The sequence below is a fragment of the Muscardinus avellanarius genome (assembly GCF_963383645.1).
Source record: "Muscardinus avellanarius genome assembly, chromosome: 6".
NCBI lineage: Eukaryota > Metazoa > Chordata > Mammalia > Rodentia > Gliridae > Muscardinus > Muscardinus avellanarius.
Genome location: NC_137791.1, coordinates 79,851,673 through 79,869,894, shown reverse-complemented (window position 1 = coordinate 79,869,894; position 18,222 = coordinate 79,851,673). Strand labels below are relative to the sequence as shown.

The 18,222-nt window shown below is 36.9% G+C and overlaps 1 protein-coding gene across 1 annotated transcript; it reads left to right on the top strand.

Moving 5' to 3' along the window:
* Positions 1-810: 810 nt before the first annotated feature.
* On the top strand, positions 811-16,918 carry ALB (albumin; the record flags this gene model as incomplete). Its single annotated transcript, XM_080697055.1, has 14 exons — positions 811-889; positions 1,577-1,634; positions 2,543-2,675; positions 5,023-5,234; positions 6,136-6,268; positions 7,881-7,978; positions 9,414-9,543; positions 10,513-10,727; positions 11,994-12,126; positions 13,374-13,471; positions 13,701-13,839; positions 14,230-14,453; positions 15,828-15,960; positions 16,877-16,918. The coding sequence occupies 14 exons, from the start codon at positions 811-813 to the stop codon at positions 16,916-16,918; spliced, it is 1,827 nt and encodes a 608-aa protein (XP_080553181.1).
* Between the last annotated feature and the right edge of the window lie 1,304 nt (positions 16,919-18,222).

Here is an 18,222-nt window from a genome sequence, read left to right as displayed (position 1 = left end):
AGAGTGGGGATGAAAACATGGAACTTCTAAATATTTATTTTAGTTGTTGTGTTGCTATAGCTATTTATTAGTTTGTATTCGAGGCAAAAGAAATCTTTTTCCCCAGACAAAACAGTGTCCAAAGACACGGAAGCCCTAAAAATGTGTGCAGGTATATATACATCTTTCATTACTTATAGGTAAAAGCATACTTGGAATTAGCAATGCAGTTTGTGTATCTTATTTCCAGAGTCATTGGTTTGGTTATATTTTTAAAAACATCAAAACCAAAATGTTCAAATGGGAAACAGCAGATAAAGAACATGGTAATGAAGCCGGACGTGGTGGCGCACGCTTGTAATCCCAGTACTTGGGAAGCGGATGCAAGAGGATTGCAGGTTTGCAGCCAGCCTCAGCTACTTAGGCCCTTTGCAACTTAGTGAGATCCTGTTTCAAAATAAAGAATGAAAAATAGGGCTGGGGGTGTAACTTGGAGATAAAATGCCCCTGAGTTCAATCCTCAGTACCACACACACACAAAAAAAGAACATGGTAATGAATAATAGGTACAAATCGTTTAAACTCTTATGTAAAATTTGATAAGATGTTTTGTGGTAAAAACAGTTCCAGATGGCAAACATACGCAAGGGATCTAGTTAAACAATTTTTTGGCAAGAATATTCGGATTTTGTAATCAGTTGGGAACCAATGAAATACAGAGATGAGTCTAGTTAATTATCTACAAATATTGGTTAAAGAAGTATATTAGGGTGAATTTTCCTCTATTCTTCCTACTTTTCTCTTCTATCAACCCCACAAGCCTTTGGCACAATGAAGTGGGTTACCTTTATTTCCCTTCTCTTTCTCTTCAATTCTGCTTATTCCAGGGGTGTGTTTCGCCGAGATGCACGTAAGAATTCTATTTTTCCATTGTTCAACTTTTACTTTCCTAGTAAAAGAAAATTTCAGTAAACCTCGCATATTTAAAGAATTAAGTTTTTCTATAGCATTTATTTCTAGAAATGTGATGATATTTTTTATTTGTGAACTCTTTTGTAGTTATCTTATTAATATGTTTCAAACATCTAAGATGAAAAATGGTCATAAATCTTTAGTGAATATAATTTTCTTTTGCATACAAAGGAATGCTAGGTGGAGTGTGTTAAACTTCACAGAAGAAAGTTGAATATAGAATTCATAACTATCTCAAAGCTCTATCTACTTCACCAAGCTTTATTAAAAAAAGCCTTGTGATGTTAATATTATAAATAGAACTTGTATTATATTTACTTGTATTTCAGACTGTTTTCTTAATAGCTGTTCATAGATACTATAAGTGCATTAGATCATATCCAAATTAGAATATATAGGTATAAATGTTCAATAATTTTTAAGATAGTATTCTTCCTGATTGAATAATTTTTTAAATGCAGAAGAAACAGTTCACCACCACACCAAGATTTGATATGTAGAGATGAGAGTTCAATATTTTGAAGGAAATCAATGACCTGAGTGAAATGGAAAGGGCAGCATCATAACCAGTTGTTTTGTTTAGTATTTAAACACGTCTCGTGTTGTTTTCCTCTCTTCTCTCCAGACAAAAGTGAGATTGCTCATCGATTTACTGATGTGGGAGAAGAACATTTCAAAGGCCTGTAAGTTACAATATTGAAGAGTTGAATTTAAAATCTCTGATAGGGTTGGTTATTACTCTAAAGTTCTTATATTCACCTGCCGTCGGGGTCCAGGTTCTAGAGCAGGGCTGCCTAATAGAATTTTTTTGCATCGATGGAAATATTCATCAGTGTGGTCCAATATGGTAGTCACTGGCCACATGTGGCTATTTAGTACCTTAAATGTGACAAGTGCAACTGAGGTACAAAAATTCAGATTGTATTTAAGTTCAGTTAATTTAGGTTTTTATAGTGATACATGACTAATGGGTACTGTATTGGGGGCAGTGAAATCTGGAACTCTTATGCAAAGGTGGAATGGTCCTTAAAGCAGCTCACTTACTAACTTCCCTTTACATAGCAAGTAGTTCTATGGTTTCCTCTGAACTTTTAAATGATTTTTTAATCCAGTAAAAGTTGAGAAATAATTAATTTTTTAAAGGTCAATATTATCCTGTGCCCTGACTAAATGAGGTGTATGTGTGTGTTTTTCTGTCTTTGTTTTAAATCACTCAAAGGACTTATGTAATGTCTAGCCTTGACAAGGCATGCCATAAGATCTTGACAATTAGATCTGTTTAGTTAGTATACAGTCTTGACAGTCTATTTAGTATACAGTTCCATTGTTTGCCAGGTATGTACTTAGCTACTGACTTGCACACACATATATTTGAATATGGTGGATATACTATCCCTTTCGCCTAAGAAGCTAGGTGCATGTGTCTGGTTAGGCCTCAGATAGTACCTGAGTTGAATCAGCTTTCTGGATAATAATTAGAAAGATATGTAAAGTATAGACTATCTGTACATACAGGATTTGTTCCCTAGCCCAGTAACCTGTTTTATATTAAAGTTTTATGTACTACATATTTCTTTGTCTTTGCTTTCAGGGCCCTGATTGCCTTTTCTCAGTATCTCCAGCAGTGCCCATTTGACGAACATGTAAAATTAGCAACTGAAGTAACTGAATTGGCCAAAGCGTGTGCTGCTGATGAGTCTGCTGCAGGCTGTGACAAGCCACTTGTAAGTGCATCCTAATCTGGAGGGTTCTTTCTTCTCCTTGAAGTTTTCTGAGTATGCAGAAGAAAATATTCATTTTCCTCTTAAAAAGATTACCACTAAATAAACAAATTTGTAAGCAACATTCACAAGTTGCCTGTAGGCTGATAAGCTATTCTGTCTTCTGGGACAGAGACACTGTAGCTATGTTCACCTTTATAAAAACATTTCTTCACTGAGACCACACACAACATTCGTCGTGTATTTAAGTGGCAGCTTGCCATTTCTAACACTCTCCTTTCGACATCTGATGTTTGACTTCTTTACATGGAGGCTAATAGTGATAGTATGTGTTTTTGTATTTTTTAATTTTGTTGTGGTAAGAACAATTTTATCGTGGTAAGAATACTCAACATGAGACTCACTTTTGTAAAATTTTATGTGTACAGCACATTATTATCAATAATGTACAATAATTGTGGAATTTTTCTGACAACAGATCTTTATTCTTTTCTTTTCTTTTTTTTTTTTTTTTTTGGTGTTCCTGGGGATGGAACCCAGAGGCTTTCTACCTCTGGGCTATACTCCCAGACCTATTTTATATTTTATTTTGAAACAGGGTCTCACTAAATTGCTGAAAGCCTCACTAAGTAGCTGAGGCTGGCTTCGAACCTGTGCGATCCTCCTGTCTCAGCCTCCCAAGAGTGGGGATTACAAGCATGCGCCACCATGCCTGGCTTACAACAGATCTTTAGAGTTTATTTATCTTGCTTAAGTAAAATTTTATGTCAGTTGATCATTAACTCCCCATTTCCTCCTCTTTCTAGCCCCTGGCAGCCACCACTCTGCTCTCTGATTCTGTGAATTTAACTATTTTAGATACCTACTGTGAATGGAATCATCCAGTATTTGTCTATGACTGGCTTATTGTACTTAGCATAATGTCCTTAAAGTGTATCCATGCAGGTGTCAGTGGTAGCATTTTCTTCTTTTTAAGGAAAAAATTTTTGGTAGTACCCCCTTGTATATATGTGATACATTTTCTTTTCTCATTCATTCTCATTTTCTTTATTAATTTATCTGTTAGTGGACATTTAGGTTGTTTCTACACCTTGACTGTTAGTGCTAAATAGTGTATTTTCCTAGTAGCTTGGAGGTTGAGATAGGAGGATTGCAGGTTCTAGGCCAGCCTCAGCAATTTAGCGAGGCCTTCTTTAATTTAGTGAGATCTTTTTTCAAAATAAAAAAATGAATAGGGTTGGGGGTTTAGCTCAGAGACAGAGTGTCCCTGGGTTCAATCCCCAGCACCACAAAACAAAACAAAAACAAAATAAAAAACAAGCCGGGCATGGTGGCGCATGCTTGTAATCCCTGCGCCTGGAGACAGGAGGATCGCGCAGGTTCGAAGCCAGCCTCGTCGCTGGTTTAAGAGACCCTGTTTCCAATAAAATAGGTCTGGGAGGGTAACCTGGAGGTAGAAGGGTTTCCAGGAACCCCAGTACTACCAAAACAAAAACAAAAACAAAAACAACAACCCCCCCCAAACAATGAATAGTAGATTGTTACTTCTGTCTTAAATAGTGTCTACTCATAACCCCTTTAAAAAGAAGCAGATGAATGAGAAACTGTCATTCCTTGCTTTCTTACCAAGATCTCACCTGCTATACCAAAAGCTCATCCCTCCCCCCTTTTTTACGAAGGGGGAAAGTACTGGAGCATTGAACCCAGGGGCATTCTACCTCTGACCTATACCCCTAGCTTTATTTATTTTATTTCGAAACAGGGTCTTGCTAAGTTACTGAAATTGGCCGTAGGCCTGAAATCCTCCGGTCTCAGCCTCCCAAGTACTGGTATTACAGGTGTGCTCCACGGTGCCCCATTTCCCTTGGTTTTTGTTATAATGGTTGCTTTCTTAGCCTTTTTAGTGTCAGGAAGAAAGAAAATTAAAGTAACATTCTTTAATGCCATTAGTAGTCCTTTTGCCCTTCTGTTATATTTATCATAAATAATACTGTGGCAGTTGGTTGTTATAAAAATGATACAGAGATAGTCAAATCAAGGGAAACTAAACCTGGGAAGGAAAGTAAAGTATATTCTTGTTATTTCCTTTTTTGGAGTAAGTTCTTAAATGTTTCATTGATCTTTTTTGTATTTAAATTTAAACTCATACATAAAAACATACAATTGTACGTATTTGTGGGATATCAGGTGATGCTTCAGTGCATATCTGCTTCATGTAAGAATAGACATACAATGTATATTATTACCTAACCAAGTTTTATGAGATTAAATATGTAATTAATAATACACTATTCTTTGGACGTAAAGAAAATATTGCCCAGTAATTTGAAGCCTGATCTCTTCCATTTAGCATACTGTTTTTGGAGATAAATTGTGTGCAATTCCAACTCTTCGCGAAACCTATGGTGAATTGGCTGACTGCTGCGCTAAACAAGAACCTGAGAGAAACGAATGCTTCCTGCAGCACAAAGATGACAGCCCGAGCCTACCCCCACTTGTCAGACCACCGGCAGATGCTATCTGTGCCTCCTTTCAAGAAAACAGCCAGAAGTTTTTGGGACAGTAAGTAATGAAGAAATCAGACGTCTCTGTCTCAAAATAAAAAAAATAAAAATGATACAAAAGAACCAGTTCATAGAGCAATCTCAGATTTTGACCATTTTAATGCTAGATTAAAAAAAAACAAACCCTAAGGAATAGGCCGTACTCATAACAAGTACCATACCCCCAAATGGTTTCAACATTAAGACTAGAAATTTTGTTCTTATAGCAATGAATTTTTAAAGAAGTAGTATTTGATATTACAAAATTTTACACCACCAAAAAATATGATCAAAGATCTTTTGCTCTTGAAACTCAGTATGATCTATGTGACAAATTTAAGATAAGACACGTTTTAAAATATCCTGAAAAAATTCATGTGGCTATTCTCAGGATTTATTTCATTTTAGCCAGCAACATTAGATCGCCCCAATACCATTTTATATGTAATGCACACATGTGTGCATGCTGATACACACACAAACAAACCTACACAAATTTAGCCTTCCTTTTTGACGACTTAAAGAATAACAAGTTCAAACTGGGAGCTGTGGTGCACACCTGAAATCCCAGTACTTGAGAGGCTAAGACAGGAGGATCATAGGTTCAAGGCCTGCCTCAGCAACTTATTGAGATATTTTTTCTAAAATAAAAACAAAAAACAGGGGTGCTGGGGTATAGCTCAGAGGTAGAATGCTCCTGGGTTCAGTTCCAGTAAAACACACACACACACACACACACACACACACACACACACACACACAGCCAAGATCAGGGTCATCAGGTGCAAATTGAGCTTAACTGGCACAGTACATGTCTTTGGCATTAGGAGGCTCTGGGGAGAATGTTGATTATAATTGTTTCTGCAGTAGTGTGTGTGCTATGGAAAAATGACTACCTGTTGTCTTTTGTAAAAATTTAGGTATTTATATGAAATTGCCAGAAGACATCCTTACTTTTATGCCCCAGAACTCCTTTACTTTGCTGAAAAATACAAAGTTGTTCTGACAGAATGCTGCCAAGCTGATGATAAACAAGCCTGCCTGACACCAAAGGTATTTATCAAAACAAAGAACACCAAAGTACAAAAGAACTGGTTCATGAAGCAACCTCAGATTTTGACCATCTTAAGGCTAGATTTAAGAAATCCAAGTTTTTGATAGAAACTTCCCTGCATGGTCATAAAAGCATTTTTTACTTTTATGACCCCAAGAGAATTGTTAATTCTCTTTGAAGGCCTCTAATCGCCTTCTTCCTCCTCCCGAGCTTTATCAATTCTGACCTGACCAAGGGAATCACTGCATGTGTATCTAAATATCCTACCACTCTTTATGGCACTGATCACTCTAGTGAAATACATTTGTTGAACTGCACTGCAGGGGGCCCCATTTTTGTTTATTTTTCCATGGCGAAGGATTTCAAAATAGAGAAATTTATTGTAGCTAGAAGCCAGAAGAGACAGAGTTCATTCATTCCTTTTATATGTATTTATTGTGTGCTGTCATTCTTATTTTCTGGGAGGTTAACTGGTGTTATAAAGACTTAGTGGAGAGCCAGGCATGGTGGCACACATACCTATAATCCCACTACTTGGGAACTGAGGCAGGAGAATCACAGGTTTGAAGCCAGCCTCAGCAAGTTAGCAAGGCTTTCAGCAACTTAGTGAGACCCTTTTCCAAATAAAATAGGGTTGGGCATGTAGCTCAGAGATAGAATGCACCCGGGTTAAATTCCCAGTACAACACACACACACACACACACACACACACACACACACACACGTTGGTAGAGTAGGGACTTAATGAATTATACATAAAATTAAGAGAAGCCAGCAAAGTTACTATATTTCCCGGTATACAAATGTCTAATTTTCCTTTCAAGGCCCTTTTTCACGGCAATGTCCATACTGTTTTTTAACTACCTAAAGACCTCTGCCACAATTAGACTGATTTTTCCTTTCCTTTTCCTTTTCTTCTTTTTCTCTTTCTCTTTCTTTTTTCCTTTCTTCATTTCTTTCTCTTTCTTTCTCTCTCTCTCCTTTCTTTCTCCTTCCTTCCTTCCTTCCTTCCTTCCTTCCTTCCTTCCTTCCTTCCTTCCTCCCTTCCTCTTTCTTTCTTTCTTTCTCTCTTTCTTTCTTTCTTTCTTTCTTTCTTTCTTTCTTTCTTTCTTTCTTTCTTTCTTTCTTTCTTTCTTTCTTTCGCAGTACTGGGGTAATCTCCAAGTTATACCCCTAGTTCTATTTTTTAGTCTTTTACTTATTTTTATTTTATTTTATTTATTTTTTTGCGGCACAAAGGATGGAACCCAGGGGCATTCTACCTCTGAGCTACACCTCCAGCCCTATTTTTTTAGTCTTTTAGTTTTTGAAACAGGGTCTCACTGAATTGCAAAAGGCCTCACTAAGTAGCTGAGGCTGTCCTTGAACTGCGATCCTCCAGTCTCTGCCTCCTGACTGCTGGGATTACAAGTGTGCACCACCATACCTGGCTTGATTTTTCCTTTTCTTACATAGCAAAAATAATTATTTTCCAAAGGGAATACTTAGGAGTATAGGTAGAAATTATCTTTTTAATATTTAGTTTGGTGTAGTCTCATCTGAGCTTATGAAGGGCCTTGCTGTGTAGAAGATTTCTCTTCTGAGTTTTTCAAACTGATTCCTTTTTGTAGCTTGATGCCTTGAAGGAAAAAGTGATGGCTTCATCTGCCCAGCAGAGACTCAAATGCGCCAGTATCCACAAATTCGGAGAAAGAGCTTTCAAAGCCTGGTAAATATTTTTTTAACCCAGTTTGAATTTTTTATAAAGATGTAAATGATAACGTCTCAGTTGCCAAAGGTGTACATGGTATTTTGCACAATGCTTTCAAATATATTTTTTGTTTGTTGTTGCCTAAGAGGTAGAAAGTGAAAAGAGGTAAGAATCAGAACATTAGTAACAATTTCACAGTATTTTGTCAAAGAATTTAGAAGATAATAACTTTTTTGTCCTAAAAAGAAACAAGATGTATTTAAATTTAATTTATTTATAAAGACTAGGGATCTTCCTTTAGGTCCATTATTTTATAGAGCTATAGTCAGGGTATTTTATTTAATTTTATCTTTCTCTCCAACGACTTGAAACTGTTTACATGTCACTTATATCCTGATAATTGAATTCAGCCACCAAGTAAGAAGTTACTATTTATAATTTTCTCATAATTCCAAATCTGCTTTTAATCTCATATTTTAACCTAGACCTCTGATTTTATATTACTTGGCTGATTCTGAGAACAATTTTCAATAATTGAGCTAAGAAAAAAATCCCACTTGCCCCTCTACTTGTTAGTCAACAATGAATCAACATAATAGGAGATAAAGTAAAAATAATGGACATTATCTATGCTCTCTAGAAATGTCAGCTGGACTATCATTGTCTCTCATTCTTACCATCCAAACTAATAAAACCAATTGGTGAACAAAGCACCTAACATGAAAATACAGATCACACAGGCAATGACTGGTTCTGGGGGAAAAAGTCTCCTTTACCAGAAGATATGGACAACTCTGAAGTGATTTTGGAAATAATGCTGATATTACCCTTTTACAGCTTGACACAAGTCTTAAGTGCTGAATCAATTTCTTGTTAAAACAACAAACTCTCTAATTCTATAGAAGTTATGAAATTTCTCTTCTTAGAGACCTTTAAAAGTCCGAAATAGTGTATTTTAATTAAGGAAAAATAAGAGGCAGCTTATGTCCTATTTCCCAATTATAAAATCCTTTCACGTGTATTATCTAATTCAGTCTTCAAAATAGTCCTTCAATTCAGCGTGTGTGGTGACACCAGCAAGGCTGGCGCTCAGAGAGGTTGAATAACTTGCCTAGGGTCACATTGCTAAGAAGGGGAGCTGTCAGATTGGGAAGTCAGATCTAGGCTTCAAGCCTGATGTCCCTCAACTCTTGACCTTTTATAATTCCTCTTTGATTTCTGACTTTATGAATCATTAGCTTTATAACCATCACACCCACTCCAACAATGGCTAATTCTGCCCAAGGATAAAAGATAATCATTTAGGTTCATGTCTAGTGTTAAAATAGCTAATGCATGAATCATTTCTGTATCTTAGTCTGGTCTTGAGTTTGTTATAAATAGCATTATCCTTCTGCTTTCATATAAAATATTTCATGATAACTATATTTTGATGGGGGAATTTTCTTTCTAGGGCACTAGCTCGCATGAGCCAGAAATTTCCCAATGCTGACTTCGCAGAAATCTCCAAGATAGTAGGAGATGTTACCAAAGTCACCAAGGAATGCTGCCACGGAGACCTGCTTGAATGTGCAGATGACAGGGTAAAGAGTCATTAATGTATATTTGGCCGCCTGCATGCTTAAGTGGGTAGAATGAATATGTTTAGTGTCAGTGGTGACTGCTGGCATTGGCTGGCATGGCCTTCTGTGCTCCCACTTGCTCTATCTCCAAGCTTTTCCTGCTTTGTGGTACTTTTTTACTTTCTTAACCTGGCTATCCTAATTACTAAATGACATGAAAAACTCATTCGCTGATTTCTAACTCCTTTCAGTCATGCTCTGAAAATAAAGGCTTTAATGGAAAGGGACAACTACAAAGGTAGATCCCTAAGATATTTTGGGGATATAGATAGGGCCAGAACCCCAAGAGACCCTTGGAAATGGTGTATGTTCCCCTTTTGTGTTCTTTCCTTTAATTAACTCTCTGTGTCCTCAAACATGGTCTCTCTTTCCCCAAACTTGTAATATTGTCTCTCTTTGCTTAAAGATTAAAAATATGACCAAATACCTAAGCTATCATGATACTTCCTGGAAAATTCAAGGCATATATATATATATATATATATATATATATATATATATACATACATACATATATACACATACATATATATATGCAAGGCCATGACTATGATCTTGACTCATTTTTAAAGAACTCATATTTTATTTAGTTGTTTGTTTTCAAAATGCTTGCACTTAATTTGGGAAAAATATTTGAAAAACAAAAGGCACGGAGGTTTAATTAAGAAATCATAAATGCCTCAATAGTAGGAACAAAATTAATTAACAAATAAAATTAATTAAAATAAATAATAACTTGCTCCTGAATAGTCTTTTGAGTCAAGCAGAACGGTCATAATAGTTCTATTTGAGTCTCCAGGCTTAGGAGAACTGAACGGTATGTTGGGTGTGTATGGTACAGTGAGTGTGTTCTGTGAGCTCAACAGAGGTCTTGGGACAAGATTGGCAGCGATGCCTACGCACGTCTGACAACTTTTGACTTGCTTACAGGCGGCCCTCTCCAAGTACATCTGTGACAACCAGGAAACAATCTCCAGCAAACTGAAGGAATGCTGTGAAATGCCCCTGCTGAAAAAATCCCACTGCATTGCTGAAGTGGAAAGGGATGATATGCCTGCTGATTTACCTGCAATGACTGTTGATTTTGTTGAGGACAAAGATGTTTGCAAAAACTATGCTGAGGCAAAAGACGTCTTCCTGGGCACGTGAGTAGTTAAGGAATTAGCCTCTTCTAGCCTTTGTATGTCCTCACAACTTAGAAAAATATGGTAGTCTTGCCTTTGGCATTACTACAATTTCCATGTTGTCTAGAATGCTTCCTCCCTCTCCCAGTTTTTAAAGTTTGAAAGTGGGCCGGGCGTGGTGGCGCACGCTTGTAATCCCCGCGCTTGGGAGGCGGAAACAGGAGGATCGCGCAGGTTTGAAGCCAGCCGTGCTGGCGTAAGAGACCCTGTTTCAAAAATATAAAATAGGTCTGGGAGTGTAGCCCGGAGGAAGAAGGGCTTCCAGGAACCCCAGTACCACCAAAAAAAAAAAAAAAAAAGTTTGAAAGTGTAATTAGTTTAAAATATTGTCATGAAAGAGTATCTGTTCTCAGCAGAAGTTCAATGTTCTTTATTTCTTGGGGATATTTCTGGAACTATCTCTAGAAATATTTGTGTATACATAATATATATATATATATATATATATATATATATATATATATATATATAGTGTTTGTGCAGGCATTGATTCTAAGAGTATTTCTTGAATACATATAAATACACATGAAGATATGCCTATCAATCATCTGTGTACTTATTGATGTATCTATAGCTACCTATTTATATGATGGCAGCAGAAATATATGTGAGAAAGTATAGAATCTGACACTAGGTGCTTCATAAATGATTGAAAAGAGCAGAAGTTCAGTTGTATGGCAAGGTAGTTTGCAATTAAATGATGAATGGTTATATGTTGTCAGTAAGGGTGGTTACAGACTTTGATTTTAATCATTGGATTATGATGATATTTTATGCATGAAATAATAAACTTAGGTACTCTACAAGTTCTTAGTCAAAGAGAGAGAAAAGAAAAATTTAAGAATGTATCTCCATTCAGTTACCAGAATACTTTTGATATGTAGTTCAAGTCGAAATACATACATATAATTGGTACCATTTACCAAACAATTAAATGTGCCAGAAAGTGTATGTTTTACAGAATTATGTAATGTATTCTCACAATCGACTTTGTAAGATGGATTCTATTATCATTGCCCATTATATAGAGGCAGAAACTAAGGCTCTAATAGTCTTAATAACTTATCTATAGTAATATATTAAAATAAGTGGCAGAGCCAGAAGTCGAACCCAGGAAGTATGAGGTTTAGTCAAATTCAAACTTTTGAAATATGAGTTACTCTTGAAGTTAGTTGTATGATTTTTCTTGCTCACATATTCAGTGGATTCTATGTTTATTTTAATTAGGTTTTTGTATGAATATGCAAGAAGGCATCCTGACTACTCTGTTGTTTTGCTGCTGAGACTTGCCAAGGCATACGAAGCTACCCTGGAAAAGTGCTGTGCTCAAGATGATTCTCATTCGTGCTATGCCAAAGTGGTATGTCTTTTGCAGGAAAAGAAAAATGTAGCGCTTTGACTAGTGATTACAATAATAAGCAAGAAAAATAATGCAAGAATGTGAAATGATATGCAGAAAAATTTAGATGTTTTCTTGAGATGGATTTAATCTTGTGTTCTTAGACATTACAGAAAAAAAATCACCTTAAGTACAATGGTTAATGGTTAATAAATCCTAAAATAGTTGGTCTAGAAAAGAGATGAAAACCAGGCATGGTGACCCACACTTGTAATCTCAGTACTTGGGAGACTGAGATAGAAAGAGTGCATGTTTACAGCCAGCCTCAGCAACTTAGTGAGGCCTTCCTCAACTTAGTGAGGCCTTTTTTCAAAATTAAACAAAATAAGGCTGGGGGGTATAGCTTGGAGGGAGAACACCCCTGAATTCCATCCCTAGTACCACCAAAAAGAAAAAAAAGGATGAAGAGGGCAAGCTCTGATTCCACAAATATCGACCATAGTTCTTTATGTTTTCCATACTCCTGAGAATCATATAAGATAAAGTAAATTTAGATGTCAATTAAAAAAGATTTAACTTAGACATAAAAGAGCCCGATCCAATGATTTATCAAGTACTAGAATTAATAGCTGAAGGGAGGTTGTGATACCATTTCTTTACAATATATTTAAGTCTTTTTTTTTTTTTTGAGAAGGCTTAGGAATAGTTTTACAACAATTTAGAAGAATTCTATTCTGGAGGATTTTAGGGTTTCTACAAGCGTATATAATGGTTTCCGAACTACCGAGAATCAAAGGAAAGTCATTCTTTCCCCTAAAAAAAGGTGCTATAAGCCAGGGACCACAATGGAACTAACTGATGCTGCAGTTAGTTCTCCTTTCGTTGAGCTCAGGATCCAGCCAGAGAGCTGACCTAATAATACTAATACTTACAGTCATCACGCAGGGATCTTTACCGTGTACTCGGTGTTATTTCAACTTCATTGGCTTAGGTGGCTCACAGGGTAACTCTGTGAGGTGAGCAGTGATTTCGTCTCTGTCTTAGAGATGAGGATTCCAAAGCGGGGTAGGTGAGGTAGCACCATGCAGATGCCAGCCATTCTTAACTACTTGTGCTCTGCAGCCTGGTCAAATAAAAGAAACAATTTGAACACAGCATATGTGGTGTTTAAGATCTACACATGTGGCCTGGGTTGGAAGGAAGGGGTGAAATGACCTGCATTTAGCCCTCAAGGGGGTTACTTTAAACATTATTGTTTTATTTTCCAGTTTGATGAGCTTCAGCCTCTGATTGACGAGCCTCAGAAGATAGTCAAACAGAACTGTGAACTTTATGATCAGCTTGGAGAGTATCCATTCCAGAACATGTAAGTATTTTTTGTTTAGAGGCTGGCTTTTTTTGGATTAATTTGCAATTAAGGATTAATATATAGGCTACCTACCATATGCCAGTGCCCTGGAGAGAAAGATAATGTGGTGAATGGAAAATATGAACGTTTTAGTTGATTTGGGCTAAATTTCCTCTGCTTGATCCACTCTATGATAAAAAGACAGTTTCTTGGCTGGCTGAAAACACACGGACTGTTTTTCTTACAGGCTCCTAATCCGCTACACACAGAAAGCACCTCAAGTGTCAACACCATCTCTCGTGGAGCTATCTAGACACATGGGAAAAGTGGGCACCAAGTGCTGTAAGCTTCCTGAATCAGACAGACTGCCCTGTGTTGAAGACTATGTGAGTCTTTTAAACATATACTAAAGCTTGTAATCCCAGCATTCGGGAGGCTGAGACAGGAGGATTGTGTTTCGCAGATAGCCTCAGCTACTTAGTGAGGCCCTGTTTTAAAATAAAGAATAAAAAATAGGGCTGGGGGTGAATCTCAGAGGTAGATGGCCCTGGGTTCAATCCCCAGCACCACTATATATAGAAATAAAATTATTTTCAATTATTTTCACATTATTCTTGATGTGTAGACTTAATCAAAGACAGATGACTTATAGAAATCTTTTATGTTTAGTTACAAGTTCAATATGATGCTTCTTCAGGTGTGTGGGAAAGTAAGTGGTGAGGGAAAACTCTCCACTTGGCTTCTTTTGAGTTTCTGCTCTCCTTCCTGCTCTTTAGCTGTCTGTTGTCCTGAACCGGCTGTGTGTGTTGCATGAGAAAACACCAGTGAGTGAGAAGGTCACCAAATGTTGCTCTGAGTCCTTGGTGAACAGGCGACCATGCTTTTCTGCTCTGGAAGCTGATGAAACATATGTTCCAAAAGAATTCAATGCTGAAACATTCACCTTCCACGCGGATGTATGCACACTTCCGGAGAAGGAGCAACAAATAAAGAAACAGATGTGAGCAGTATTGCATTATTGCATGTGTTTGTAGTCTTGATAGAAACAATTGTGAACTGAAATGAGCAAGGTATTCTGATGTAGTCATTTTATTCCATGGAGTATAGTATTTAAGTACTGGACTTACTAAGCTGATAAACGGGTCAAGAATAAAATGAATCCACTGGGTGCAGTGGTGCATGCCTGTAATCCCAGAATCTAGGGACTGAGACAGGAGGATCACAGGTTTGAGGCCAGCCTTAACATTTTAACAAAACTGTCAGAAACTTAGACCCTTTTCCAAAATAAAAAGTAAAATAGGTCTGGGGGGTGTAACTCAGAAGTAGAATACTCCTGGGATCACTCCTGGGATCAATCCCCAGTACCACACAGATTAAAAAAAAAGAACAAAATGAATGCAGTGAAATAAACTATATTGAAATCTTGCCTAAAAATTATTCATATTTGGATGTAATATTGTAGATGAAAAACAAAGTAGAATAAGATCTTAGGCCAGGTCCACAGAAAAGGCTGACCCCTTAATTGGCGATTTTTGTACAGAAGTCATAGAAGAATTTATTTTTAGGTGTGAATGTTTAAGTTTGGTCTATGATGATCCCACAGGCAAGACAAACCCCCAAGATGAGACTTTTGAGGATGGGACTTGAATAAAAATCATGTAGAAGTGTGAGTTTTGAGGCTTGAATCCCTGTTGCTGTAAGAAGGGGTTAGGATATCGTGACATTTAGCAATGAAAAATTGTCATCTCTGGTGGTATGTAATCATGGTCCAGACTTAAAAAAATCCTTACAAAAGCTGTTATTTCCACACAGCTCTCTCTGTCTGGTATTGTGTCTCTCTAGATGTCAGTGAAAGAGAACCACTAGCTGATTACCCACTTGTAGCCTCCCCTCTATTCACTTTTAATGAGGCACATTAAAAATAAAAACAAATATAAAGATTCTCAGATGAGAAGCTTATACAGTGAAGTTCCAGATAATCAAAATTCTAAGGACCGTTTTAAAGGCTTAAGTAGCTGTAAAAATCAATCTTATTCTAAGATCTGAATAATATCTGGGTGCAGTGACACGATCCTTTCCAGAGAGCTATTGAAACTACATAAAACATTGAATGATTTGTACTGATTGTCTCACTGGATCCTCCTACCAACCCTAGTGAAGTGGATTTTTAAATTCTCACTTGTAGAATTCTCATATGAGAATTGAACATTGTAGATTCTCATACGAGAATCCCTAGGCTGCTGTGGTATGCCCGGCTTCGAACCCAGAGCTGCCTGGTTCCAAGACTTACCATCCAATGCCATCCTTACCATCTCTGTTTTTTTTTGTGAGTAACCCTTCTTCTGCTGTTTTCTCTTTTTCTGTTCAAATGCAGGGCACTTGCTGAACTGGTGAAACACAAGCCCAAGGCCCCCAAGGAGAAACTGAAAGATGTGATGACTGATTTCGCAGCTTTTCTAGATAAGTGCTGCCATGCTGCCGACAAGGAGGCCTGCTTCTCTGAAGAGGTATAGTGGAGCTGTTTGCATTGCAATATATCTAATTTCCACTTCTGTGTATTTGTTCAGGTCAGGCCTGAGGGATTCATAGATTGAGGAACATATGAAACAGAAGTCTCATTCTGCTACAATGATCTTAGGAGATGGTTTAGGAAATTCTTGCTTTTTTTTTTTTCTCCTGTTGGCAAAACAGAAACAGACCTCTGTCTCCTCTGTCTGTTTCTCCTGTGGTACAGTATTAAGTGTTTATAACATCTGTTCTGTTTCTAAATTTGGGATGGTTCCAGCCGGGTGTGGTGGCGCACGCTTGTAATCCCCGCGCTTGGGAGGCGGAGACAGGAGGATCTCGCAGGTTCGAAGCCAGCCACACGCGCTGGCTTAAGATACCCTGTTTCCAAAAGTAAAATAGGTCTGGGAGTGTATTCCAGAGGTAGAAGGGCTTTCAGGAACCCCAGTATCACCAATAAATAAATAAATAAATAAATAAGTCAATAAATAAATAAATTTAGGATGGTTGTGAAAATAGATAGAAGTATTTATAAGATCTGAAATCTTTTTATCAGTAAATAAAGCAAGGCACTAATTTATTTAAATATTTTCCTGAAAAGTGCTTGTTTGTGATTTGATTAATTTTATAGGTCAGTAGGAGAAATTTGCATTGAAATTTCTCAATCATTTAATATTTCTTCCTATGGCCTGACAATATATGTATTGTATATTATATAATGTATTTAATATTTATTCTATTGGAGATAATGGATGTGTCTGAGCTTCCTTCAAGAGATACTTGTAATAAATGAGAATTAAAGGATGCCATACATTTATAAAATCACTTTGTAACCACTGATGACTGTATGGAATGGCATTTTTGCATTATAATGCTAATGCAAATATTTTCCTGACATCTGTCATTTCTTTGTTTCAGGGCCCCAAAATTGTTGCTGCAAGTCAAGCTGCCTTAGCATAAACATGCTACATTTATGAGCATCTCAGGTAAACAATATCTTAGATTTTTTAAGTAATACCTTAGATTTTAAGTAATCATAATCATTATTATTAAAATAGCAAAGATATGACTGATCATTTGTCAAGAGCCACAAAGACCAGCAATAACTACAGTTCTTAGCTCTTTTATATATTATTTTTCTTCATCGCTTTCTGTCTTTTGAGGAGATAGCTTTTCGTTTGTGGCAACTTAGTTAAGAAGTAGGTGCTAAGTAGATGATTCTAAGGGCAGTGATGAGAACCCTCTGACTGAAACTTGTGTTTCCTGGAACCTGTAATGAAGAGGGGCTTCACAGTGTTTCTTGGTGCCTTCTACCCTTACCCAGCAAAAGGGAATCCAGCTAAGCCTAGGACAAGTTTTATATGTTTTCACTGGTGGAAATTATGGAAAGACAATCTAAGCAATGTAGCACTTATGTTAATAGATTTGAAAATTACATGTCACTTTATACATAGCACTTAATATTTTTCCTTTTTTTTCAGCCTACCCTGAGAAAAAGAAAGAAATGAAGACTCAGTTTACTTACCTGTTTTTCTTTTCTGTTGGTGTTAAATCAACACTCTAAGCAACATAAATTACTTAAAACATTTGAGATCTTTCCTCTGTGCTTCAATTAATAAAAAATGAGGAGAATCTAATGTGGTTTGGAATTGTTATTGTCTAAAAGCGTGTTACTGCCCTGAAAACTTTGGTGATTCTGTGAGAGTTTCAATTATCTCTCTTACCCAACTTCAGCAGAGGACTTCTAGTTCCTTAGGGGCTAATTAGCAAAAACAAATATGAATACACTTTTGAGTTATGAATTATAAACATGCAAAGTAACATTTTCACATTATGACAATTCTGAATGAAGTTCTTCCTGACTATAGGGACTCCAGAAGAAATAATGCAGAACAAAAGAAATAGAGATGACTTTAGAAGTGGCTAATGGAATTGAAAAAGCAAGTGATCCTAGGAGAAATTCTGGGCTGCTTAGGGTGACCATAGTAGGAAGAGTGTAAGAATTTTGGAGAACTGTTAGTGGAAGAGGGGGGTTGGGCGATCTAGAGGAATCATCTACAGGACCAACTGACCGATATTGAAGCGAGGACATGCGAGAGTGGGAGGCTAAAGTTTTCTGGTATAAAACTAAGATGTTATCCCAAAGGCTAAGCCTCTTTTTCATGCTTCTGGAGGCAATTACTCATACCACAATTTGCCTATGAAATCATAGACCTAGCAGATATGTCTTTGAATTTACATAGTCTGTCATCGAGAGCCATATT